At 51.3% G+C, this 25,415-nt stretch overlaps 1 protein-coding gene across 8 annotated transcripts in view; it reads right to left on the bottom strand.

The window, feature by feature from the left end:
* The window catches only part of HIVEP3 (HIVEP zinc finger 3), a 544,861-nt gene that overhangs the window by 40,249 nt on the left and 479,197 nt on the right, over positions 1-25,415 (bottom strand). For all 8 annotated transcript variants that reach the window (XM_042246556.2, XM_060397829.1, XM_042246552.2 and 5 more), the window contains 2 exons: positions 14,083-19,683; positions 9,882-10,027 (listed from right to left, as the gene is read on the bottom strand). In XM_042246556.2, the coding sequence (XP_042102490.1) occupies positions 9,882-10,027; positions 14,083-19,143 (5,207 nt within the window). In that variant the 5' untranslated portion in view covers positions 19,144-19,683. The remainder of the gene's footprint in view (positions 1-9,881; positions 10,028-14,082; positions 19,684-25,415) is intronic.

Consider the following 25,415-nt stretch of genomic DNA (forward strand, 5'->3'; position numbering starts at 1 on the left):
GCTCTTAGTGCCTGGGGAGAAAGGCCACGGAAGCCTGAGGAAGATCACAGTCATGCTGGAGAGGGAAGGAGGTGGGAGGAAAGGAAGATGGAAGGAGGGAAAGAACAGTAAAGGGGGAAGGAAGCAAGGAAGGCAGCGGCCCCTTTGCTAAGCACTTCCTATATGCCACAGTAAAGAGCCCATAGAATCTTACCATTTAGTTCTTACTACGGAGCCTACTTTAGGGACTAGCCAGTAATTGCCAGAGGTGGGCCTAGAATCTCATTCTGTCTCAGGCCAACGCCCAAAGACTTCCCAGACTTTCTGGAACACCAACACCTCCCCCCTGTGCTCCTCTGAGCCCAGAAGTTCAAGGAAGTGCCACAGGGGCCCCAAGGACCTATAGGAAAGGCTGCAGGGTGACCTTCTCAGAAGAGCTATTTGGAAGAAAGAGTTCTGTGCCTGAAACATTCTAAAAAACAACCCTACTAGTCGCCTGTTATAAAGATGGTGGGAAAACAGTATTTATGTTTCCTTTCCCTTTGCTTCTGTCTCTTGGCATAATAAACACACAAAGAAGAGCAGAGCAGGAGAGGATACTGGCAATGCAGTTTTGGAAGCTGGAAAGAGACGGATGACTGAACAAGACTTTGCAGACTCAACAGAATGGAATCTAAGTTGATAGCAGGTTATATGAGAATAAACTCGACTTATGCCACAGGGCCCCTCAAGGACTCTAGAGGTGCATATGGGGAGAACCAAGATAAGGACAACTGGTGGACAGTCCTATTAGAAGCAGTCAGACCTCACCCCTGTCTCAACTCCAGAAGCCAGGAGATCACTCCTGGAAATGCCTGGAGGTTTGTTTTTTGCAAAGGGTGAGATGGAATGCCTTTGCGGGGTTCAGGCCAGGTGATGGCAGGATGGGGAACTGCAAACAAATGAAGGGATGAAGTGAATGCACCACTGGAGGCTGAGATTCCCCCTCACTCTGCCTCCCACCTTTTTCCTTTCTGTGGCTCTCAGACTATGGGAAATGAACCCTGCCACCTTCAGATGGGAGGCTGGAGTCCTCATCCAAGAAGCAAGACGCAAGACTCTGCCACTGCAGCCTCCCCAGCAGAACAGCCTAGTCTCAGGGAAGCCTTGCTCTCGTACTCAGGTGCCCAGGCATCTTTGAGCCTCCCACTCTTAACGCGCGAAGACACCAGAGGCTATCAGAGACCTGAGAGAAGAGACTAAACAAAGACAAGGGTGAAGGGAACCTGAAGGACACAGAAATCAAGGGGAAAAGCACACTGAAGACAAACCAACGAACATTACCAGCTTCCGAGAGGCCTGGAATCCGTCAAATAAGAACAGGATCCTTGGTACAAATGAACTTATTTACACTACAGAAATAAGATGCTACATCTTATTACACAGCAGAAATAAGATGCTACACTACATCTTCACAGGTGTAGAAGACAAACTTATTGCTACCAGGGTGGCAAAGGGGAGGAGGGATAAACCGGAATATTGGGACTGACGCATACACAGTACTATGTATAAAACAGATAACTAGTAGGGACCTACTGTATAGCACAGGGACCTCTTCTCCACACCCTGTAAAGACCTAGATGGGAAAAGACTCTAGAAAAGAGCGGATCTATGTACACGCATCACTGATTCACTTTGCTGCACAGCAGAAACCAACACAGCACTGTAAATCAATTATACACCAATAAAAACGTTTAAAAGTCATTCAACTTAAAAAATAGAGAATATTTTAATTAACAAAAGTACATAAATGAAGATATTCTCAATAAAAGAGAATAGGATACTACTAATATAAGAGGAACATGCAAGGAAAATTAAAAATGTGATAGCTGAAATGAAAACACGAATGGTTGGAAGACAAAGGAGCGGTCCCCAGAAAGGAGAGCAAAAATACAAAGAGATGGGGATTCTGGCAGAGAGGCATAGACATGAGAGGAACGAGCCAGGACTTACTCAATGCCTGAATAACAGGAGTACCACAGAGAGGAGAGAGAAAACCAGAGGAGAGAGAATCCTCAAGGAAACCATTCAGGAAAGTTTCCTAAAGCAGAAGTCCCTGACTTGCCAGATTGAAAGCATCAGCGAGTGATGAAAACTGCTCCACACCGAGACCCAGGCTTGAGAAGTCACCACTCTAAGCAGGAAGAGAAGACCCTCAGACAGTCACAGAGGATGGAACAAGAATCAGGATGCATCTGGAATTCTTGAGAACAACCCAGAAGCTTGAGGAGAAGGGAGCAATGCTTTCAAAACTCTAAAGGAAAATGACTTCCAACACAGAATTAGACACTTGAGCCAACTGAGGAACACAATAAAAACACTTCAATCCATTCACTCATGCAAAGCATTGAAAAAGCTCACCTCTCACAGGCCCTTTCTCAAGAAGATCATGCTGAAGGATGGTCTCTGTGAAAATGAGGAAGTAAACCAGGAAAAAGGAAGATGTACAGCTATGAGGCGATCAAGCATAAGAGACAGGAGAATCTCTAGGGTGAGAGTGAGGGAGCCGTGGGGTGGCAGCTGTGTTCCAGGCTGAGGGAGCAGCCTGTGTGGCCTGGAGTCCACAGGATCCCTCAGGGAGGGACTGTGTCCGCAAGATGATTTACAGAGGACCCGATGCATCGGAACGTCTTCAGGGGAGAGTTGTGAAGTGAGAATTTGGGGGTTGAATTAACAATAAATATATAGACAACTGGGGCTCCCCTAGTACCTCAGCTGGTGAAGAATCTGCCTGCAATGCAGGAGACCTGGGTTTGATCCCCAGGTTGGGAAGATCCCCTGGAGAAGGGCATGGCAACCCACTCCAGTATTCTCGCCTGGAGAATGAACAGAGGAGCCTGGCGGGCTACAGCCCATGGGGTTTGCAAAAAGTCAGACATGACTAAGCAACTAAAGCACAGCACAGCATATAGAAAACCGATGAAGTTAACACACATACAACTTTTACTCCTAGAGAAAATTAAAGTTGTATACGAAAGCAAAAGTATCATATAACATAGCTGGGAAGCATAAATGGTATGACTCTGATGAGAGGATGCGGGATGAGGGGTCATGTGTGGACCAGGGAAAGGCTTGTGAGTCACTAGCTAGCACCTAAAGCTGAAAAGCCCAAAAGTAGCAACCCAGGCACATTATTCAGAGATACGAAGGCTAACCAAGATAATCAGCTAGAAGAGATGAAAGTTATTGCTTCTGGGGTGGGGGTGGGGCAGGGCAGAAAATGTAGGGAAAAGGAGGGTACTATCGTCTTCCATAACAAAGTTTATAGAGATGTTTGGCTTTTTCAACTCTGTGCATGTACAATTTAGATAAAAATAAACACAGTGGCTAAGACTCAAGGCTCCCAGTGCAGGGGGTCTGGGTTTGATCCCTGGTCAGGGAACTAGATCCCACATACCGCAACTAAGAGTTCATATGCCACGACGGAAGCTCTCGCACGCCACAACTAAGACCTGGCACAGCCAAATAAATATGTGAATAAAAATGTATTTTAAAAAATAAATGAAAAAAATAAAGACTGAAAGAAAGAGGGAGAGTGTGTGCCACTGTTTGCTAAGATGCCGCTTCCCTCACAGGAGAGAAGGGGATCCCCCAGGACAGGGAGGAGGCAGGTGGAGACTCAGGCAGATGTGGTCCAGGCCCAGGGGATGCCCAGTTTTCACTGCAGCCGCTGGCGGCCGTCGTATGCTAGGGTGGGGACTCCACTTCCCCACCCCCACCCCCTTAGCTGAACCTCTTGCTGCCTTAGACCCTATAGCTAAGGGCCAAATCAGCTTGAGAAACGGATTCTCCTTTAAATTTTAATAGGATGCATTTAGGTCTTCCCTGACCATCCTCAAGACTCTGGGGACTCTGGCCCCAGCAGACTCAGACACTCAGTCTGCCCCTTGATCAATATGTCTTTTCTTTTCTTTTTTTTTTAAAACTGTCGGTGACTTGGGTTTCATAGAGACATAATCAGTTTTGTCTCATGCCTGGAGTGAGTGTTCCCTGTGAAGTCCTTTGAGTGCTCAGTAGAATGATGCTAGGCCAGCATGGAGAGTCGACCTAACTAGACTGCTTTACATCTGAGATATCTATTCGGAGGATAATCTTTACAAAGGAATAACTTTCCCAAGAATCTAAGTGGTTTCCTAGAAACAGACATTTCCTGGTGTTTCCCCCCCCCCCCCCCCCCTCCCCCGCCCCAAACAGCCATTCACAGATCTATTGTTGAGAATGTAGGTATCTAGGAACAGTGAGAAGAGGTCTGGATGGGGGCTGAGAGGACCCTCCCCTCTTCCCCCATCCAAACCATCAGTTCTGCCTGCAGTGTGCCAGCATCTGTCTCCCCACACCCCGCACCATTACTCTGGAAGCACCCCTTCTCATCAGTGCTTGGCCCCACGCCTTGCACCTCCTCTAGGACTCTGCCTGCCCTTGGCCCCTTCCCTCCCAGCATCATCCTCTGCCAAGCCCTCCCCCGCCCACCACTACTGTCAATCATTCCTAGCAGCCCAAGCCGAGGGAGGATCTCTCCACGTAAATATCGCCTGCTCAGCCTCACACAGGTGTCCGGGCCCTGCCTCTCACCTCCTTGTGATTCCCTCCTTCCCTCCATAACCAGACTCTTGGGACAGGTTTACACGCGCCACCTTCAGAACTCCATCTCCCAAAAGAGCTCCCGTCAAGGTCACCAGTGACCCCCACGTGGCTATATCCCATGGACACTTGCCTGGCTTCCCTGTCCTTGGCCTTTAAATGGCCCTCAGCACAGCTGACCTTGAACTCCCTCTGCCCTTGTCTTCCAGGATTTCTCACTCTGCCGGTCTCTTCTATTCTTTTGGCTTTTCCTTCTCAGACTCTTGCAGCTTCATCTCTACCTGTCCTCTGGCACATCCCGGCTCCGTCCTGGATGCCCTATTCTATTCTTTCCATTTCCCCAAGTGATCCCCCATCCAGTTGCATCCTCCTAAATAGCATCTATGCACTGAAAAATGTGAATATCTATGCATGCATATCTCAAACGTATCTTTCCTGTCCTCTGCAGGCCAGGCTCAGATATCCAACTGCCACATGCCTTCCTGAACACTTGGATGTCTGACTGGCATCTCAAAGCGAACACTGTCCACCAAGCTTTGATCCCTTCTTCCCCAAACCTCTTTCTTACTCTCCTTCCCATCCTTGCCCATCTCCATAAATGGCAGCTTCATATGTCCTTGAGCCAGAAACGTGGCAGCCATTCTCCACTCCAAGCTTCTCACCCTCACCCTTTGTATTTGATTCACCAGATGTCCTCTAGCTCCACTCCCATCTCCACTGCCACCTCCCTGGTCTGGGCAGTTGAAAGTCGCACCTGTACTTTGCAATATCCCACCCTCCTCCTCTGTGTCCACAAAAGCCCGGGTCATATTCCCTAGGAGAGATGGAACAACAGGGTTTGGGAGAAATAGAAAGAGAACTAAACCCAGTGTGGGCACATGTGATAGGAGCTGGACAACTTGCTCCTGGCCCACAGGAGCAAAGCTGGCCACACGCAAAGCTGCACTTCTGCACTCCAGGGAGAAGCCTGAGGATTCAAGAGAGATCAAGGCACTGAGTCAGAAAGAAGACATGGCCCTGATGACCTGGACTCACCCAGGAAGGACAGCGGCCTGTCTCCAGAGTTGGGTGCCCAGGACCACTCCTCTCTGGCCCCCAGGACAGAAAGGATCTACTCAGAGCGGGCACTGGCCAGGAAGCTGGTAACCCATGAGCCAGCCCTTTTTGGAATCATGTTTCATTTTTCACCTGTAACACTTGCAGGGCAGGTCAGCAAACAAACAGCCTTGGCTCCCAGCCCCAGGTGCTCGCCCCATAGCTGAAGCCACCTGACTTCACCTTCCCAGGCCAAGTCTGACTTCAGGTTGGTGGCTTGGCCCTGACTGTCTGTCCTTCCTCCTTCCTGAGACCCAGAGTCTCCACTGCGCATGGATTCTAAGGGCTGCTGAGTTCAGGGACACAGCCCCTCATCTGAGGTCTCAGGTAAAGAGAGAGTCCTTCAGTTAATAAACATTCACCAGCGCGGCCTACATGCCAGTCAGCATCTTCAGCACTGGGGATACAACAATGAATAAAGCACAATGCCTGGCCTCTCACAGGGTGTATGTTCTGGAGGGGGAAACAGAAGTAAACTAGTGACCGGGGAAAAATAAGGCAGGGGAGGGAAGCTGGGTAAGAAATGCTGGAGGAGGGTACACAGGGGATGATTGGTAAGGCTTCTCTGAAGGTGACGGAAGGAAGCGAGGGAGCTGCGGGACTCCAGAAAAAGTGCTCAGGGCAGAGGGTGCAGCAAGTGCAAAGGTCCTAAAGGCAGCATGTCAGACAAAGAGATCTTAGGCTGGGGCACAGGAAGCAACGGGTAGGAACCCGCCGATGCAGGGACACAGGTTCAATCCCTGGTCTGGGAAGACTCCACACGCTGTGGCACAGCTAAGTCTATGCACCACAACTACTGAACCTGCACTCTCGAGCCCGTGGGCCGTAACAGGAGAGGCTACCACGGGCAGAAGCGTGTGCACTGCACCTAGAGAGCGGCCCCTGCCTGCTATAACAGCGAAAGCTCATGTGACGACCAGGCTCAGTCAATAAGTACGTAAATATGAAAATTTTTAAAGACCTATTTAAAAGAAAAAGGAGAAGCAAGGGGTAGAGGGGCAGGCAGAGGTCAGGGAGCATCTGGAGCTAGAACACACAGGCTGCTGCTGCTGCTGAGTCGCTTCAGTCTACTGGAGGTCTGTGAAGGGCGCAGAGTGGGAGTGACAGGGTCTGCTGATGTTAAACTGGACCGCTCTGGCTGCTGGGTTAAGAATACATGATAGTGGGTAAGAATGGAAGCAGGAGAGTCTAGCAGGAGACTGTGACAATCCAGATGAAACTCAGCAGCGGTTTGAGCTGGGACGTGGGAGAAATGGGCAGATTCTGGATATGGTTTCACAGGGTGAGTTGACAGGATTTGTTAATGGAGATGAGACAGAGCTGTTCTGAGCCTAAGGATCTGGTTCCCAAGGTGGAAGGAGATGCTGTTGGTGGTACCTGTAGGGCTTGGTCAGCATATACTGAGTTTGAGGTGCCCTAGTCTTCCAGGCAGAGGTGCCCATGAGGCATCAGACGCAATGGTCTACAGTTCAGGAGTAAGGTCCTAGCTGGAGATTCACATTTAGCGTCCTTGGTGCAGGGATGAAGTTTAGCCAAGGAAGCGGACAACACTGACCAGGGAGACCATTCAAGGCTACAGGAAACTAGTCCGACTGACCAGGTGCATGAGTCACCAGGACACCCAGACTGCCGTCTGACTCATCTTTCCTCTCTGCCAGTCCCGGTCTCATATACCCTCCAGGCCTAGCCCACCTCCTCCAGGAAGCCTTCTCTGGCTACTTTGGGCCCAGGGGTCCCTGCCTGCTCAGAGCATCTGAACACTGATGGTCCACACCTCAGCTCCAGGCCTTCTGCTACCCCTGAGCCAGCCTCCTTGAGAGCAGGATCATAGATGACCCCCTTGGCTCTGGCTATCTTCTGGTACAGAGCACTTGTAAGTTCTGTGACAACCCCAAACTTTCAAGTCCACATCTGCAAACCCTCCTGGAGGTGACACCAGCCCTCAAAGAACCGTAAATATCGAGGGGTCACCAGAAGCGAAGGTGGGAGGTACAGTGGGGGCCCTGGTGGGACAGCGGGGCTGTGGGAGAAGATGACCTGACTGGTGGCATTGCATAACCCCATTCCCCCTACCCAAGGTGCTAAAATTAAATGTGACAAGTGGAGAGAGTGAGGGTGATGTTCTTCACAGTCGACAGAGTGAGATTATCCCGGAGGGGATCAAAACAATGGACACAAAAATGAAAAAATACTCTGATACCCATTTTTTTAGCACCATGAACTGTGCTGGTCTTTACATATGGCAGCACAGGATCCCCCAACAACCCATAAAGTATGTAATTATCCCCTTTTACCGATGGGAGGCAGAGCTGGAGAGGGGAGGAGACTGTCCCAGTGGAACAGGTTAGTGGGAGAGCCACTCTGGGGCAGGGATGCCTGACCTGGCAAGACAGGGAGATCCTGAACAGAGAGGGTGGGACTAAGTGATGACCTGGATGGAATGGTGGGGATGGGTTAGAGTGGGGACCCCTGGCCAGACCACAGGAAGAGCAGAGGACTCAGACGTGGCCTTCACCTCTCAGCTGAAGGTAGATCGTGTGGCAGAGACTCTGGGAGGCGGCTGGAGCTGTGAACTAACTGGGCTGAGGAGAGGCTCCTGCCAGCTGCCCTTTCGGGGCTCAGAACAGGGGAACTGCCTCGGGGAACCAGATCTCCAGTCTGGGGGCTGTTGCCTCTCAAGGCAGAAGCAGACCCCTTTGTTCACACCAGCTGACATTCAGCCGCCCCTGGGACCCCACAGATGGTCCTTGAAGCTGCGGGGAGAAGGCTGTGACTGATCCACCAATCCTGGGGTGAAGTCTTATGTGGCCTTTGGAGGATCCGATGATGTGCAAACACGGAGACACAAGGGGGCGCTCTAACCAAGTAGCAGAAGAGGAAACCCGCCAGTCCCCAGGTGGAAAGACAGTGCTTGGAAAAACCCGCTGGTCTAGTGTTTCTCAATGGAGCAGTTACGGGAACTCTGAGCAAGATATTTCTCCCCTTTGGGGATGCGTCCTTGCCACTGCAGGATGCTTGCCATCCCTGACTCCCCTCCCTATTGCTGTGACAACACAAGTCCCCAAGCTCAGTTTTCAAACACCCCTCCTGGGAGACCCTGCTGGTCAGTGCCGAAGGATGCCCACCAGTGGCCTCGGGAGCTGGGCTTGGTCTCATCTCCCAGTGCTCCAGAGGAACTTGGCACCTCCCACTTTGATCTTGTGAGTTGGGCACTTGCAAGCGCTGGAGGACTGTAGGCCCCAGTGACATTCCATGTTCCTGGGGACATGGATTCCTGGGGACCCTCCTCCCTGGGAGGCAGGTTTTCCTCCATGCTGTTATCCCTCAGGACTGGGTAGGAAGAGGGCTGCATTGATGACACTGGGGACACAGACACAGGACCCTGAGACAGACACCACGGGACCTGCATACAGACACCCACATCCCAGGGAGCACACACGTGGTCACACAGAACACAGCTCGCACGACACTTCCACAGAGCAGGCCTGGAACCAGGCAGCCTTCTGGGAGCCCCGAGAGCCCCACAGCTGAGAATTCTGAGAAGTTTCAGTCCTTAGGTTTACGAACACAAAGCACCAAAGGTGAAAGACTAGGGGTGTTCCTCTAAATGTTTACAAACCAATGAGTCCTGGACCCGGCCAGTCCAAGAAGAGACCCAGAGACCGGTATGTACAGCTGATGAGTGCAGTGTGCCACCAGCCCTGTAGACATCCCAGTTGGCAGAGCCCATGGGCACCAGACCTGTCACCGTGGCTGCTTAGGCAGGACAGAGGTGACTTCTGCAGAATGTGCACCAACGTAGGTGGCAGTCCGCACAGGACCCAGGAGGGTCACTATCAACCCCAACGTGGGGTCTAGGAACCCAGCCAGCATCTGAGGCAAGAGGGGCTGGGGGAAGACCCAGACGGCTCCAGTCCCCAGCATATACCTGGTGTCCCCGAGCCCCCACCAAGGAGCCAATGTTCCTTAACAGAAGTGGCCAGCAAGTCCCACAAAGATGGCACTTCCTGGAAGGTGGAAAGCCCAGGGCTCCTTGTGGGCACAGTCTTGCCCAATGAGATGCTCACCACCTCTGAACACAAACCACCATTCTGAACACAGAAGGCAGGCACCACCCCCAGCCTGCGGGCGGGCGCGAGCACTTACTGCATGGAGAGCAGACACTGCAAACCAAACATAATTCTTACCCTCCTTCGAAGATTTTGATCCTCGCCGGCTCCCCTCTCTTGGAGGCGGGAGCGTCCTCCTCCGGCTTCCCTCTCTTCTCCTCTTCTTTCTCCACTCTAGCTATCTCTTTCTGTCCTTCTGGGGAAACCAGCGAAGGGAGGCGAACCTGGCCCACCGCAGGAACGACAAAATCACCGCTGGTTAACACGTCGTCACAGAATGATGCCCACGCTTCACCGTGGCTCACTTCATTCATTCTCCCTCTGCCCAGTGACAAGATGCTACTAGCCCCACTTTACAGAAGAAGGGAAACGAATCCCCAGAGGGGAAGTCAGAACCGGGACTCTGCCCAGGCCTTCCCACGAGAGCTGCCGTCTCCTCTCTTTTTTCACACTAGTCTAGGGGCTTCTGCGGACAGGTCCTCATCTTGGTCTCCCTGGCCATGCCAACCTCAGAGAAGGTGTGTGAGGAATGCTGCATACAGAAACAAAGACTTCACCTTTGAAGATTAACTGGCCCAGTTCTCCTTTATACATCAGAAAGTCAAGGCCACACAGCAAGTCAAGGGCATTTCTAGGAGCAGACAGCAGGTTTCCTGAAGGCCCAGACCCCACCCCCGACTGCTGCCAGAGCTGGACACAGAGAGGCTGTGCTGCCCACTGATGGGCATGTGTCTGGGGGATGGGCATTTTAGGGAGTCCATTCTCTTCATGAGCTATAGGCCTTGGTGTTAAGAGCTGGCTGGATAACCTGTCCCCTAGATCCTCTGATGGTGGCAGGGATGGGTGCACCTTTAATAGGGAGCAGTGATGCTGGGCTGGCAGCTGGGGGCTGGGGCTGGCAGTGATATTCTCATCCTACTCCATGCCACTCCATTAAGGTCAGGAGGAACCGCCCTGTTTATAGCCAGGAGGAGCAGCAACTGTGTCCCCTGGTGCTGGGACAATCTAAGGACAAAAGTCCCTGCTTCAGCCACCACACCTGCTCCTACAAGGGGCTGAACAGAAAAGTAGCTGATTGGAAAGCAAGGAATCTGAGTTCTTACATTACATAGGCCACTGCAAACTGAGCCAAACTTGGGTGGATTACTTCACCTCTCTGAGGCTCAGAGTCGAGATTAGACCATCTTAAAGATTCATTCCAGGGTCAGCTTCAATGATTCAGTGACTCCTGACAATCTCTTCAGAATTGGAGATGGGGAGTGGCAACCAAGAGAGGGTATGTGGTGTGCCGCTTCAGCAGAAGATCGCTGATTTTATGCAATACTCAAAGGTTTTCAGAGCCTGCTGTTTCCACTTCCATGCCATCTGGGCCACCCATGGAATGACCACGAGGCCTCCCTCAGGCTGATAAGTGCCTTCTGTCTTACAGCCAGCTGTGATGTCAGAGCCAAGCTGGAGGAGGCTGGTGTTGGCGGCAGCAGACACTCTACCAGGAAACATGGTTGGACTTGAGCAGGGGACCAGGGGTCCACTTTAAGTTTTAAAGATGATAATGTGAGTAACTGCAGATAGTGATTATCAAGTTTCAATGTGCCAACCACTGTTCTAAACACACCTTGCATATTTTAACTCATTTAATTATCTCCGCATTCCTATGAGCTAAGTATTTGCTGTCTTACAGCTTTTTATCTCTGTCTTACCAATGAGGAAACCAAGGCACAGAGAGGTTAAGTAACTGACCCAAAGTCAATTAGTAAGTAAGTGAGTGAGATCGGGGAACTCAAATTCGGGCAATCTGGCACTGAAGCCCTTGTTCTTAATCTCTTTGCATTAGTGCATGCGGTTGTCAAAATTATCTCCAAGGAGAAAAAAGGAAGGAGAGACGGGGAACGAAACGTGGCTGCAAAGTGAACTCTTGTATAAGCTTGGGTTTCTCCAAGGTTTAGATATGAAAAAAAAAAAAAAAAAGTATGTGACCAAACTCAAACCTGACTGGATGTTCTATTCCTGCATAAAGATGGTTAGGAAGAGCTTTGAAATCGTGATATCACCCAAAGGGCCTTTTCAGAGCTACTAACAGTGAATGGAAGCTATGGGATGACAAATGTCAGGTCAATATAATAGGGAACTTTCTTAAAGCACTGTTCTAAGATGGGTTGGGTTGTACTAAGGGGTGGTGAGCAACCTATCACTGGAATGCAGGCAGAGACCAGAGAGAGGGATGATTGTAGAAAGGCATCAGGCCATGAGCTATGCAGTTACAGTAATGTACCAGACTGGTGAGCTTCCGGTAGGAAACACGCTAAGTTTACGTGTTTAAGTGAAAGTCTTCAATCATGTCTGACTCTTTGTGACCCCATGGACTATACCGTCCATAGAATTCTCCAGGCCAGAATACTGGGAGTGAGTTGCCATTCCCTTCTCCAGGGGATCTTCCCAACCCAGGGATTGAACCCAGGTCTCCTGCATTTGCAGGCATATTCTTTACCAGCTGATCCAAGTAAACCAAATGAGATAGTCCAGGAAAAAGTTGCAGCTCATTTTAGGAAAGCAGCATTTTAAACAAATGGTTGTCAGACACAGTTAAGCCAAATTAATTCTTTGTTTTTCTTAAACCACCTTTCAGTGTTCAGTCATTAAAACAGAGGAGCAGTTCAGATCATCCAAAAGAACTTTAGAGTGAGATCTAGTTTTGAATCCAGGCCATTTACTATGTTTGGGACCTTGTGCAAATTGCCTGACTTCTTCATGCTTTGGTCTCTTTATCCATCAAATAATGATATAGAAACCTGTCAGTGTGGTTGTGAGGAAAAAAGTCATGTTGGGCATAGTACTTGGTACATAGTAGGTGCACAATAAGTTCTAAGTATGACTATAATTACCACAGCATCTTGGGAGTAGCCACAGCCAGTAAGAGACACTGGAGAGAAAATCAGTCGTAATGTTTATAGCAAAAGTGGAAACCTCATTTAAGGATGTCTATAGACTGATGAGGATATTTAGAGAATAAATTTGGGAAACAGTTTGGTACAGAATATCCAGGTGAGCTAAGGAGAAATTCAATGTAAAGGCATCACTCACTCAAAGAGGAGGATGCAAATACAGAAGTTAATGAACATAGTTTGTTCATTTATCTACAATCAGGATTTACTTGGTCAAAGGATCTGTTCTAAAGACTTACTAATGAAGATCTTTAAATTTGCAGTCACTTTTACAGTCTTCTTTCCTCGAATAATTGAAAGAAGAAAATAGACTCTCTGGAGTCAGACAGGTCTCAGTTCAAATTCTGGGTTTGCCAAATACTTGCCATGTGCCCTGGACCTCTCTCACCTTCTGACTCTCAGTTCCCTCGTCTACAGAATGGAAATGGTACTGCTACCTTACAGGCGGCTATGAACATCAACTGGATTCAAGTGCCCCGAACAATGCCTGGCACAGTACTCAACCAATAAGACCAACTGTTATTCCACAAATATCAAGTCAGCATAGCACAGCATGACTTGAATCCTTACGCTGGCCTTGTCACCTGACAAGGTGACACCAGGATATGGAGGCATCACCAGTCTGAAACAAACTTGGAATTATCAAATATCAATCTTCCTGAACTTACAGAGATCAAGATTTCATGCCTCCTATTGCAGCCTCAAGTCAGAGGCAATGGAGGAGAAAACATGAGCATAGCCAGTGTTGTGCACTACCATCAGCAAAGATGAGTCAAGCTGTGGAACTGTCACCTACTGGTAAAGAGGGATACTACAGTTAAGGTCTATTTTCTCTTCTACTCACAGAAAAGAAAAAAAGAATATTTCAGGAGTCTTTTTTGTCAAACTCTAGACTCTCTGAGAAAATCTCAAGTGGCACCAGAGAACAGAAATAGTAGATGCAGAGAATAAGAAAAGCAGGAAAAGACTAACACTGTAAGGAAGAAATATATGTTGGAGTGGCATAAAATTCTCAAACTGTTGCAGGCATTCCCATCAGCAAGGTTTATCAACTCAGTCTTTTGGATGAGATTGTTTCTGTGATATTTCAATAGAAGCTAATGGGAAAGTGGGTCACTTTAAAGTTCACTTTATTGAAATGCATCTAGTCCAATGATTTGAGGGACATTGACAAAGAAATCCAATAAGTAAGGTGGCCAGTCACAGCTGATAGAGAAGAAATCTGTCCACTCAGTTGGCTCTCGTTTCGCAAATGGACCTTGAGGAGAATGTGGCTTTAAAAGCTCAGCAAAGGCTTTTACAATCAGGGAGTAGAAGAAAAACAAGATTGAACTCACCTCTGTCATGCGGGGCTTACGGGAGCTGGATGGCACAAGCCTTCCTGTCTCAGGATGTGGAGCTGTGGCCATGGTGTATGTCTCTTTGCTCACCTTCTGCTTAGACCTCAGGAGGGACAAAGCAGCTTTAGTGGAAACCCCTGGAAGGTTGGGGTTGTACAAACTTATGCACCAACCAGCGTAAACAGAGGACCTCCTATCTGCATGCTGGATGTGATTTGGCTTAATGTAGTTTAAATAGCACCAACTGACATTAGTGGTTGTGTGGAGGCTGGGGAACTGCAGTACCTTCTTTGAGTCCGTACCTTCTTGTAACTTGGCTGGTCTGGGGGATGTTTCTGACAGAGGTTGTGAGCTGGGAGGTGCCAGTGGAGGGAGGTCAGCTTGTTCCTTGGAATCTTCTTTCTTCACACTTGATGGGAGTAATCCTCTTCGGTGAGGTTTACCAGATGGTTGGGCATATTCTTTCAAAGCCTCTGAGCCTGAGGCTGTCACATGGGGCAATGAGGGCTGAGGAAGGGGAGGAATTTCCTTTGGGTCTGATAGATCTAAAGACAGGCTGGAGAGTGTTTCTAGTTCCCTCCTGCCCTGGCCCTGGCTGCCCAAGTGGGACTTCTCTGATCTCTTGCTATCCTCGCTGCTGCTAAGCACCGCACTACATGGTTTCACAAGTTCAAATTTTTCATCTGCCTTAGAAGCCTCCTCTTCCTTCACCCTTTTTTGCTGCTGGGTTTCCATGGTAAGTTCAAGGCTGCCAGCTGGTGAAAGGACACGTTTGCTTCCTCCCACTGTTGATGAACTCCCCTCCAGGCTCAAGACACTTTCTGATGCCAGGGAAGTGCCTTTTCTTTCAGGTAATGTCACAGGCACTCTCAGGAATGGAGTCGGGAAACCTCTGCTCTGTTCTTCACTTACTCCAGCCAGTCTGGGCCCGACCTCATACACATCTGCCCCACACACAGACGTCCCCTTGCATGAGGGCTCCTCAAATTTGGGAAGAGCCACAGTTGCTGAGCTGCCGTGGGACTGGGTAACCAGGATCTGGGAGAGAGTGGTGTACATGGCACTCCCATAGGACGGCATGTTGGTCTGGATGCGGACGGGCACAACTAGAGACACCATGGTGTCTGGACAGGCAGGCAGGGCCAGTGGAGGGGCTGATGTGGGTGCTGAGCAGCTGGATGGGGGAGCCACAGTGGGCAGCTGGATGTCACTGCTGTACTCTGTGCTGGGGGAGAGGCCAGGGGTTCCTGTTGCCAGTGTGGCCAGGCTAGTTTTGATCTGGGGCACGTGGCTTTCCACTTCACCGGGGAGCTGAAGGGTGAACTGGGATTGCAGAGGCAGGAAAAACCCAGAAGAAAGTGCTGAGGAGGCAGGGTAAGGCATGGGGAGAAATGAAGGGGGTTGTCGGAATGGGATGTTGGCTGGGTGAGGCATGAGCTGGGGGAGGTGGAGTTGGCCTGGGTGTAGAACAGCAGGTTGGAGAGGAAGTGGGGGAGCTTGAAATAAGGAGGGAGGAAGCGGGGGCATGGAGTAAGGTGTGGAGAGCAGGCTGGACATGGCCTGGGTAGGGAAGAACTCTGAAGACTGTCCTGGCTCATGCTGTAGGAGGTGCTGGAAGGAGAGAAGGGAGACGGGTGGGGGCAGGTAGGGTTTCTCCTGCAATGGGAGCTGAGCAATGGGGTGGGGGAACACCTGCAATGCTTCTGTGTAGGGTGGGGTGGCCCCCAGCGCTGGTCTGTCTTGCACCTGGCTCTTGCCTCCCGGGTGCCCGCTGTGCGAGGTGGCTGCAGAGGAAACTGGGGGCAATGCGCCTTTGACCAAAGATTTACTGGATGAGGGTTTTGGTTCCTCACTCTCCTGTCTTCCCTTGGGGGTGGCCTCTGGCTCGGTTTCGGGAGGCCTGCTCAGAGAAGCCTGTCTCACCAAAAAGCATTTTCTTCTTTCTGGTGGGGCTGCTGAAGCCACTGGAGCTGCTGGAGTTGGTGCCGAAGGGCCTGTCAAGGACAAGCTGCCATAGTCGAAGGATTTGCTGCGTGTCTCGGTCATATGGGTGGAGTGGGAGACGTTGGGGCTCTGTTCTGAGGCTGACCTCCGCATCTCACGGGCATGCGGGTGGTGGCTGGGGACGGTCAGCATGTGGGTGCCCAAGGGTTTGGAGCGTGTGTCTGACGAGGGCCCAGCAGCTTCAGCTTTTCCATGGTCATCTCTCTCAAAGGAGGCAGAGCGGCTGGACCCGCTTAGTGAGACACTGCTCTCCTGGCTCGGGCTGCGAGACAGAGGCACGGAGGACTCAAAGCTGGACTCCCCCGATGACTGGGCCATCTCTGCCAGGCGCAGCCTCTTCTTCTTGGGTGGCAGCTTCTCAGCTGGGAGCTGGGCAAGTGTCTGGCTGCGCTGGGGCCACTGGAACTCCTCTGTCTTCTCCGGCTCCTTAGGGGGTGGCTCCGGCTCTGTGTCTGGCCGGTCGGGCTCCTCGGTCACCAGGATTTCGGGAACCTGAATATTGGGCTGGCGGACCAATCTGGGCTGCAGGGAGTGGGCCGAGCGTCCGTGTGGGGTGGGCGGGGGTGATGAGAAGGGGGCCGCAGACTTGTCTTCCCCTTCCAAACCACCAGGCTGCTCCAGAGAGTCAGATTTCTCAAAGGAGCTGGTGTGCTGGATGACAGAAATTTCTTTGGACGTGGTTCTCCTCTCCTTCCCTGATTCTGAACTGGACCCTGGCTTAGGAGTCCTTGGCTGGAAGCCTGCGGATCCCTCCAGGGAGGGCACTGACTTACTTGGCTCTGCTGGTGACTTGCTGGACTCCAAGGGAAGGTTCCTCGCAGCCTCTGAAGGCCCAGGGCTGCCAAACTGACTCTTTGCGGACTCAAAGCCAGGCGGCTCCTCCTCATCCCCCAGGCTCTTCTCTTTCCTCCTTTTCCTCAGTGGAGTGAGTTCCAAGGTGGTCCCCAGTTTGTAATGCATCATCTGGGACCAGGGCTCATGCTCAGCCTGGCTCTTTTCAGCCTCTGAAGACACATGAGTACCCACGGTGACTGGCTTTGCCATCTGAAGCTCTGAGCAGTAGTACTTTTTATGGGCCTCATAGTTGTCCCTTTTCTTGTACCGAGCACCACATATGTTACATTCATAGATCACCCCTTTCGTTTTCAAACCCTTCTTGGTCTTTTTGGTGAGGTCGCTTTCCCTGGGTTCCGGTTCATCTGCAGGCTTGGAGGCTGTGTCTTTGCTGCTGGGCCCTGCCTCCTCAGAACTGTACTCTCCGCCCAAAGGTAGTTCGATGGCCGGCTGGCGCTTGAGCATCCGGGGGTGGGAGGTAAACAGTTGACTGCTGCGGCTCAGGGCTTCCGAGTCGGCGACGTGGTCGTCGAAGGAGTAGCTGCCTCGGAAGGTGTGGTGGGGGGTACTGAGGGTGCAGGTGGCAGAAGGCATTGAGTGGCTTCTCAGCAGAGGCACAGGGGGGGTGGTGCTGGGCGGGCGCTGGAGGCTCAGCAGTGATTGTTCGGGCTTTGCTTTCTCGCTATGGGAGGCCAGTGGCTCCCGGTAGAGGCTGGATTTGGGTGACTCCATGCTGCTCCGCCGCGACAGTGAGCTCCTCCTGGGCTTCACGCTGTCTATCTCGCTGGTGTCCACCACGGCCTCATTGATGGTGATGAGTTTGGTGATATGCTCAATCACCTGCGTCCGGGGCACGGACAGAGGTACCAGGCTGGGCTTGTCTTCGGTGGACAGGGGCAGGAGGGGCTGGGTGGAGGTGGCCGTCAGCATGGCAGTCCGCTGCCCGATCCTCCCACACTTGCCAAAGATGATCTCGGCGTAGGACCTGGCGTTGGTGTTTGGGGGGCTGACCTGCTGTTCAGCGCTCTCAGAGCGTGAGAAATATCCAGATTCGGTGCTGCCTTTGCTGCCCGGGCTCAGGAACGCCTGCTCGTCGATCACCTTCTTCCTCTCGCTCAAGCGGAGGGCCAGCTTCTGCTTTATCGTGTGGGTGTCTTCAGGTTTATGGCTCAGGGGGTGTTCAGATGAGGGTTCCACAAAGGGAGCTGGGTCCTCGAGCGATGGGGCTGAGCTGGACTGGGACAGGGAACAGCGTTCGTGGCTGGAACCCTGGCTCCCGGAGCTATACAAACTGCTGGACAGGAGTGGGTGTTTGGGCCTCGGGGAGAGCTCTGTGGGGTGTGTGGAAGTGGTGCCCGTCTCCTCTTCCGAATCTGTGCTTTCTCCCTCCGTGGGCTCCTCAAACTCTTCCCCAGGGATCCTCTCCATCTCCAGCCCTGGGGGATACATCTCGCCACCCATTCCCGAGGCCAGGCCGGCTTTGATACGGTGAGCATGGGACTTCCTGTGCTTGTAGAGGTTACTCTTGGTCTTGAAGGAGAAGCCACAGGGGCCACAGGGGTAGGGCCTTTCGCCTGTGTGTGAGCGGATGTGTTTCTGGAGCACACTGGGCTTGGCACAGGGGCGGCTGCAGTATTGGCATATGTACTTGCCAGGCTTCTGCGGTTTCCTCTCCTTCTTGTGTGCCTCTTCCGTGGGCTTCAAGGAGACCTGGGAGGGACGGGGCACAAAGACTTTGGGGATGCCAGGCAGGTCCTCGGGAGGAATGATGGAAGCATGGGAAGGGAGGAGCTGGCTTTGAGGATGGAGCGCAGGGGTCACAAAAGAGCCCGAGGGTCCAGGTCTCATTGGGTCGACCAGCTGCCATGTGGACCCCTCCAGGAGATGCTCGGGTTTGCTGGGCGACATGAATGCTGGTGTCAGAGGGTGCTGCGGAAGCTGGGAGATGTGGACCGAGGCTTCGATGGAGGACCTCTTGGGGGGCTTCTGCGGCTGGCCGGTTTTCTCCTGAGAGCCTTCCCTAAGAACTGATGAGGGGCCTGGGAAGGGCTGCGGGGCTAGTAGCTCTTGGAGGGGGCCCTCTTGAGTGGCGGCTGTGCTGCTGCCAGGGTACGGGGCGCTAGATGAGACACTGGTCTGAATGGCCTCTCCTTTGGTCAGCCGCTTCCGGGGACTTCCCTCAGCCTTCTTGGTGCCCTTGACACTTTGTTCAGGATCCATGACCTCCACAGGACTTCAGATGCTATTAAGGGAGGGTTGGAGCAGGCTGCATTTATGAATACCCCAAACGTCCCAAGGAGGCGTCTGGCTTGGGTAACATTGGTCGAGAGCTACGGAAGTCAAACCCAAGGTGGTTTGGGGAGTTTTTAAAATTTTTTTCCAAGTGTCACTGGCTGCAAGTGGACTCAGGGCAGGTCATCAGGGCCCAGACTATTCACATCGGTGAGGCATGGCCATCTACTTCACAGACAGAAAATGCACCAGCACTTTCTGCCTGAATGTCTGTCGTGGAAACGTCATGAAGGATGTCAGAGTCGCCATCGTATTGTTTCAGTTGGCAGTGGCAAGTGGCCCCCCACAAGTCCCCCGTGTGCTATGCGATCCGTGGACGGCTAGAGATGGCTGTGTGCCTGGTCCAGGCATCCCTGGTCCCGGCACGAGAGAAGCCACGCTGGGTGCCGTGGGCAGCCCCGTCCCACCTCTTCTGCCCTTTCGTCCGGTGCTGGAGATGATCAGTCGCAGAGGGGAAGTCACGCTCTTCTACTCGACCAGAGCACACACAGAGAAATACACAAAGAGAAGAGAAGAGAGGGTTACTGAAACTCATCCACAGCTCATGCAGCTCCGGTGAGACCTGGCGTGATCCCTAAAGGTTCACGAGGGAGATGCAACCCAAACCCATAGCCCCGGACCCTGTGCACCAGAGCACTCTTGGCACCTCCTTTGCCCACATTTCCAGAGGCGCTGGTGACTCTGAATGTCCACTGTGGTTCTGAGGACTGTGGCTCTGTGGGGCGTCAGGAGCACAGTAGACTCTGGGAACAATGGGGCACTTAGGAACGACAGGCTTGGATTCCAGTCTTTGCTCAGAGAGCAACTCTGAATGGATTTCAGCTCCCTAAGCCTCAGTTGCGTCACGTATGAAATGAAATAATGTCTATGAAATAATAGCAATTCCTGGCTCAACTCCATCTCGAGCTGCAGTGCATCCAACGTGAAGAGGGACATTGATGCCACTAGGTGAATGCTGACTGGTCCCGTGGCCAGTGCAAGAGTTGGGGCTGATCGGTTATCTGGAGATGAGCTTTCTATGAGAGGGACTAGTTCTCAGGTTAGTATTTCTCTATCTGGCCCTGGGTTCTGAAGGTATCCAGGCTTATGGCTTTGAAAACCGTTGCTAACCCACCTCCCAAGCCTGGTGTTTAATGAAAACGCTGAAACCACCATCCCTGCGGTGGTTTACAGTGTAACACAGGGTGACCACCACAGCCACTAAACAATAGCTGGAAGGTCATTCTGGAAGCTTCCTCCACTTTCCAGCCTCTTTTTGTCTAGTCAGTGGCCCAGGGATACCCTAGAAGTGGCTCAGAATAGAGGTCCTTGTCAAACTGAGGGGTAAAGCTGGTCAGAGTGGAGCCCCAAGTGTGTCTGCTCTTCCAGGGTCAGCTAAAAGTTGGCCAGCCACGGCTTCCTGGGCTCTGAGGGCGTTGCAGGGCCCTTTTCCCCAAGAGCACAGCCAGAATTTCAAAGCTGGAAGTCGCTGTGAACTTTGTCCTGCCAGCCATCTTACTTTCCAGTGGATGAAACTAAGGACTGCAGGGGGAGGGTGGCCTGTTAAGTTCCTATGTTCTTAAGAGGTAGGGCCCGCACTTGAATCCAGGCTTTCTACTGCCAGATTTTATTCCCCAGCCACCTCGCAGGCGTCCATACCCAGGGTGAGGGTCTGGGAGAGCAACCGATGCGTCTCTATAACCTTCTTCCCTCTCCTGTACGCATGCTCTGCCCTTGGCATACTGACCACAGGCACCTTCCATGACCTCACCTTTATTTTCATTGGGTGGTTGCTGATACAGTCTTGAAAAGTTCCCACTTTCTACTTTCCTAGAATACTCTGAAAGACTCAAGTAATTGTTGCTCAAAGGACCTCAGACGTAGTGACACGCCATGGAAGGGCAAGGAGTTCAACAACTAGCTGAAAGGTATATTCTATAAATTTATTCCTTTTTTGTTTCCTTTTCATCTTGGTTCTATAAAAAGTTCAATATCACTATAATAAAATTTTATAAATATTTTTAAAAGAATGACAAGCTATAAATCCAGATTTTAAAAATATGTAAATAAGAATGACAAATCAGAACAAAGGAAAGTGTAGATAACGTAGGAGGTGAGGACTGGTGAGATGGAAAGAGCACTGATATAACAATCACGAGGGCTTACAGTGCTTCTACAGTTCAGCTATACACTGATATCTGAGATTCTTGGCAGCCAAGGAGAAGAGGGAGACATGGTCCATTGTAGAGTCATTATAAACCCACTCCAGTGTTCTTGCCTGGAGAATCCCAGGGCCGGGGGAGCCTGGTGGGCTGCCGTCTATGGGGTCATACAGAGTTGGACACGACTGAAGCGACTTAGCAGCAGCAGAGTCAATATAACCGCGAAGAAGAAAATATGTAAGTTCCTTGCAGGAGGCAAAGCATTAACTTTTTCATATGGTACTTCAGACAGGGTCAGCGAATGATGCATGAGATCACCTATGTCTTCAAATAACATCCCTCCAGCAAATGCTATGACCAACCTAGACAGCACATTAAAAAGCAGAGACATCACTTTGCCAACAAAGGTCCATCTAGTCAAAGCTATGGTTTTTCCAGTAGTCGTGTATGGATGTGAGTTGGACTATAAAGAAAGCTGAGCGCCGAAGAATTGATGCTTTTTTTCCTCCAACTGTGGTGTTGGAGAAGACTCTTTAGAGTCCCTTGGGCTGCAAGGAGATCAGACCAGTCAATTCTAAAGGAAATCAGTCCTGAATATTCATTGGAAAGACTGATGCTGAAGCTGAAGCTCCAATACTTTGGCCACCTGATGTGAAGAACTGACTTATTGGAAAAGACCTTGATGCTGGGAAAGATTGAAGGCTAGAGGAGAAGGGGACGGCAGAGGATGAGATGGTTGGATGGATCACTGACTTGATGGACATGAATTTGAGCAAGCTCTGGGAGTTAGTGATGGACAGGGAAGCCTGGCCTGCTGTAGTCCACGGGGTCGCAGAGTCAGACACGACTGAGCAACTGAACTGAACTGAACTGAACTGAACTGAGCAAATGCAGTGATTGAGTTTCTTCAGTGGAAGGTCACAACTCAGCAAAGGCTATACTTTGAGCAGTCAAAGGCCTCCTCTGACCTAGGCAGAGAGCATCCTCCCAAAACAGGATGAATGTGGGAAAGACAGGGAAAATTCATTCCATCATATTACCGTCAATAAGGTGGCCATGTAAGATGTCACCCAAACTAGGGCACTTTGGAGAGTAAAAGGGGTACAATTAACTATTCTGGAGGAGCAACAGGAATAAACCAGGTCATCTCAGGCAAACCAGAACGAATGGTTACCCTTATGATCAACATTTACCTTGTGATCCAAACCAGGCACAAGCGCCATCTCTGGGAGTCTGGCATAAATTCTGATCTCTGCTATGAGGACTGAACTGACACCATGGTCTCCTATGGATCCTCAAAGACTGGGCATCTAGTCTCATTCCCTCACTTGACAAATGAGGAGACTGAGGCCTAGAGAAATATGGTGATTTTCCATAAAGACGGCAGAGTGATGGTGGATGAGGCAGACCACCCTGGGCCACCACCTGCTTGCTGGCCAGAGTTCACCCCCTCCTCCGAGAATAACTGGGCACCATAGCCTACGGCTCTGTGGCACATCCGACACCACAGTCTATGGCTCCCTGTTCTGTGAAGGCACCGGCTTGGCCCCACAGGAGGTGGCTATATCCCTGGCGAGGAGTGACCACAGTGTCTGGAGGCTTAACAGTCAAGGGGGGCCTTTCAATTTATGTCCTAACCTCGCTGTGGCTCTTGGATGGCAGAAATGGGGAGAAGACTGAGGTTGGGGAGTCCATCCTGGTGGCATTACCCCAGGCCTTGCTTATCCAAGCTAATGTGGGCAGAAGCTCGGAGTCATGGAAAAGTCAGATGAGGCAGCCAGCACCTGCAGTGTAGACAGAGAACTGTGCTCTGGGCTGGTCTGTGACTCCTGCGCTTGGCTGTACCTGTGTGAGGGGAGGAGGCCCCTGGGTGCTGTGGATGGACAATAAAGCATTGACTCTACTAACTATGTCTATTGACACTTTCATGCAAGGATCTCAATGTACCCCTCAAATACTAGCTAGTGGTGAGCTTCGCTTCTTCTGATGGATGGATGGGCCCCCCTGCGTGACTGAAGGGGAGTGATCAGCCTGAGTGACAGTCAGTTGGCCAAGGAGGGCCCTACACTGTCGAGTCCGGTGTTTCTCCCTTTACCGAGCCACAGGGGTGGGTGGGGAAGTGCCCAGAGGCTGGGGCTTGGAGCAGTTCCCAGGCCGGGCAGGAGGGTGGGGTGGATGAGGGAGACAGCCAGGTGACTGTTGTGTCATTAGGTGACTCACTGGGCCAGCACCACCTGCCTGGGGTCAGCACCTGCCTGGCTGCACCTGTGAGCAGGGCCCTCCTGCTGGCAGCCTCTGGGGCAGGGGCAGGCAGGACACGTCAGCACCATCGGCCACCTAGGTCATGGAGTCAGGGAGGCCTGAGAGCCGAAAGGCCCACCCCTTCATTCTGCACAGAGGGCACCTGAGCTGTGGGAGACAATGACCGGCCCAGGCAACACAGATCCTCAGACTACTGGGCCAGTGCTTTCTGCTGCCTTGTTCCATACCTCATGACACATCAGAGGTCCTTAACACAAGAGGCAGTGGGAGGGGGCAGCTGGGACCGTCTGCAGAACTGGGGAAAGCCTACAAGAACTAAGAAGGCTTCAGGCTTGGAATGGGTTACAATTCACAGTGGCTTCAACATTCTTTTACTTAACTCTTTAACCCCTTTAGAAGGGCCATTTCCAATCTCTGTGACCAAGTGATGCTAAGAAAATGGCTCTTTTCTACATTCGGTGCTTCTGAAGGTGTGTGTAAAATTTTAATACTAGCTAGAAGTAACAAAAGGAAAAGTTGCCTCTGCAGAGAACTGGTGAGCATACCTGTAAAAATCACCAGTGACATGAGGTCAGAGGTAGGAGGCTTTCCCTACAGGCCCAGAAGCTGGGCCAACAGGAGTCTGAGCCTCAGGCCAGGGGAAAGATGGATGTCCTCTGCTGATGGTGGCAGAATGGACCTGGAGTCCTCCTTGCCTGCTACTAAGGTCACAGCCCTCAGAGCTCTGGCTTAGAAACCAGCTTAGAACCATGAGAAGAACCTGAGTTTTAAAAGCCAGCTGGCTAACAGACAACTTGGCTCTCACTTCTGGAGGCTTCCATAGGTCTAGCTAGTAGGATATCCCAACACGGAAGAGAGTAGGGTGCTGGGGCTGGAGCCACGAAAGCCTCAGGGGAGGGGGATGAGGGGCAGGCAACAGGACTGAGGCCTGAAGTTCTGTGACCAACTGGACACCTCTTCTGGATCCAAGGCGTGGGGACAACAAGGCTGTTGCCCAGAGTGGAGCCCCACAGAGGGAAGATAGGAGGTGGGCTCTAGCAGGTGGCCAGCTTCACTAGTCCTGGTAGGAGGCCAGCCTGAGTCTGCATGAGCTGTAAACTAGGGAGCTTGAATCACCAGCCAAGATAGATGAGACTCAAGCAAGACAGGGACAGAGGCCTGGTGTTCAGAGGGCTATTGGGTCAATCTGTCCCAGACCTGGGGCATAAAGTTCTTATAATTTAGTTACATATACCCATGGATGCATGCACCCCAATATCCCAAAATCAGGTAAAAATTTTACTGACCATAAGTAACAAAACACACTGATGTTAAAAACACCAGGAAAGTAAACCTTTTGCTTATTTTCAGAAGCTGAAACCCAGCACAGAAGGCCATAGCCTAGATGGAAGGCAAGCAGTGTTTTCATTTAAGAACCCAACATCAAACCAGTGGCTCTTCTGAGAATCTGCATGTATGACACTGTGTCTGTGTGTGTAGGAGATGGGGCAGAATTCTTACGCAGCAAACAAAAGTCAAAGTGGCTGGGGGCTCAGATGGTGGCAAGAGAGGGTAAGTGTGAAGATGTGGGTCTGGAGCCTAACAGGAGAGGTTGTCAGAGAGCCAGTGAAGGAAGTCTGGACAGAGACTGGCCAAAGCCAATGGTGGGGCTCTGGCTCGTAACGAGGAACAGGGCGGAGCCTGAAAACATCTCCCACTAGCCACTCCCCTTTTTGTTTTAGCAACTGAAGCCCCTGAGCATCAGCTTAGTCTCTCGTTACCCACCTAGGATACATCCACCAGCATCCTTTGCAGCTA

Source organism: Ovis aries, chromosome 1 (assembly GCF_016772045.2).
Source record: "Ovis aries strain OAR_USU_Benz2616 breed Rambouillet chromosome 1, ARS-UI_Ramb_v3.0, whole genome shotgun sequence".
Taxonomy (NCBI): Eukaryota; Metazoa; Chordata; class Mammalia; order Artiodactyla; family Bovidae; genus Ovis; species Ovis aries.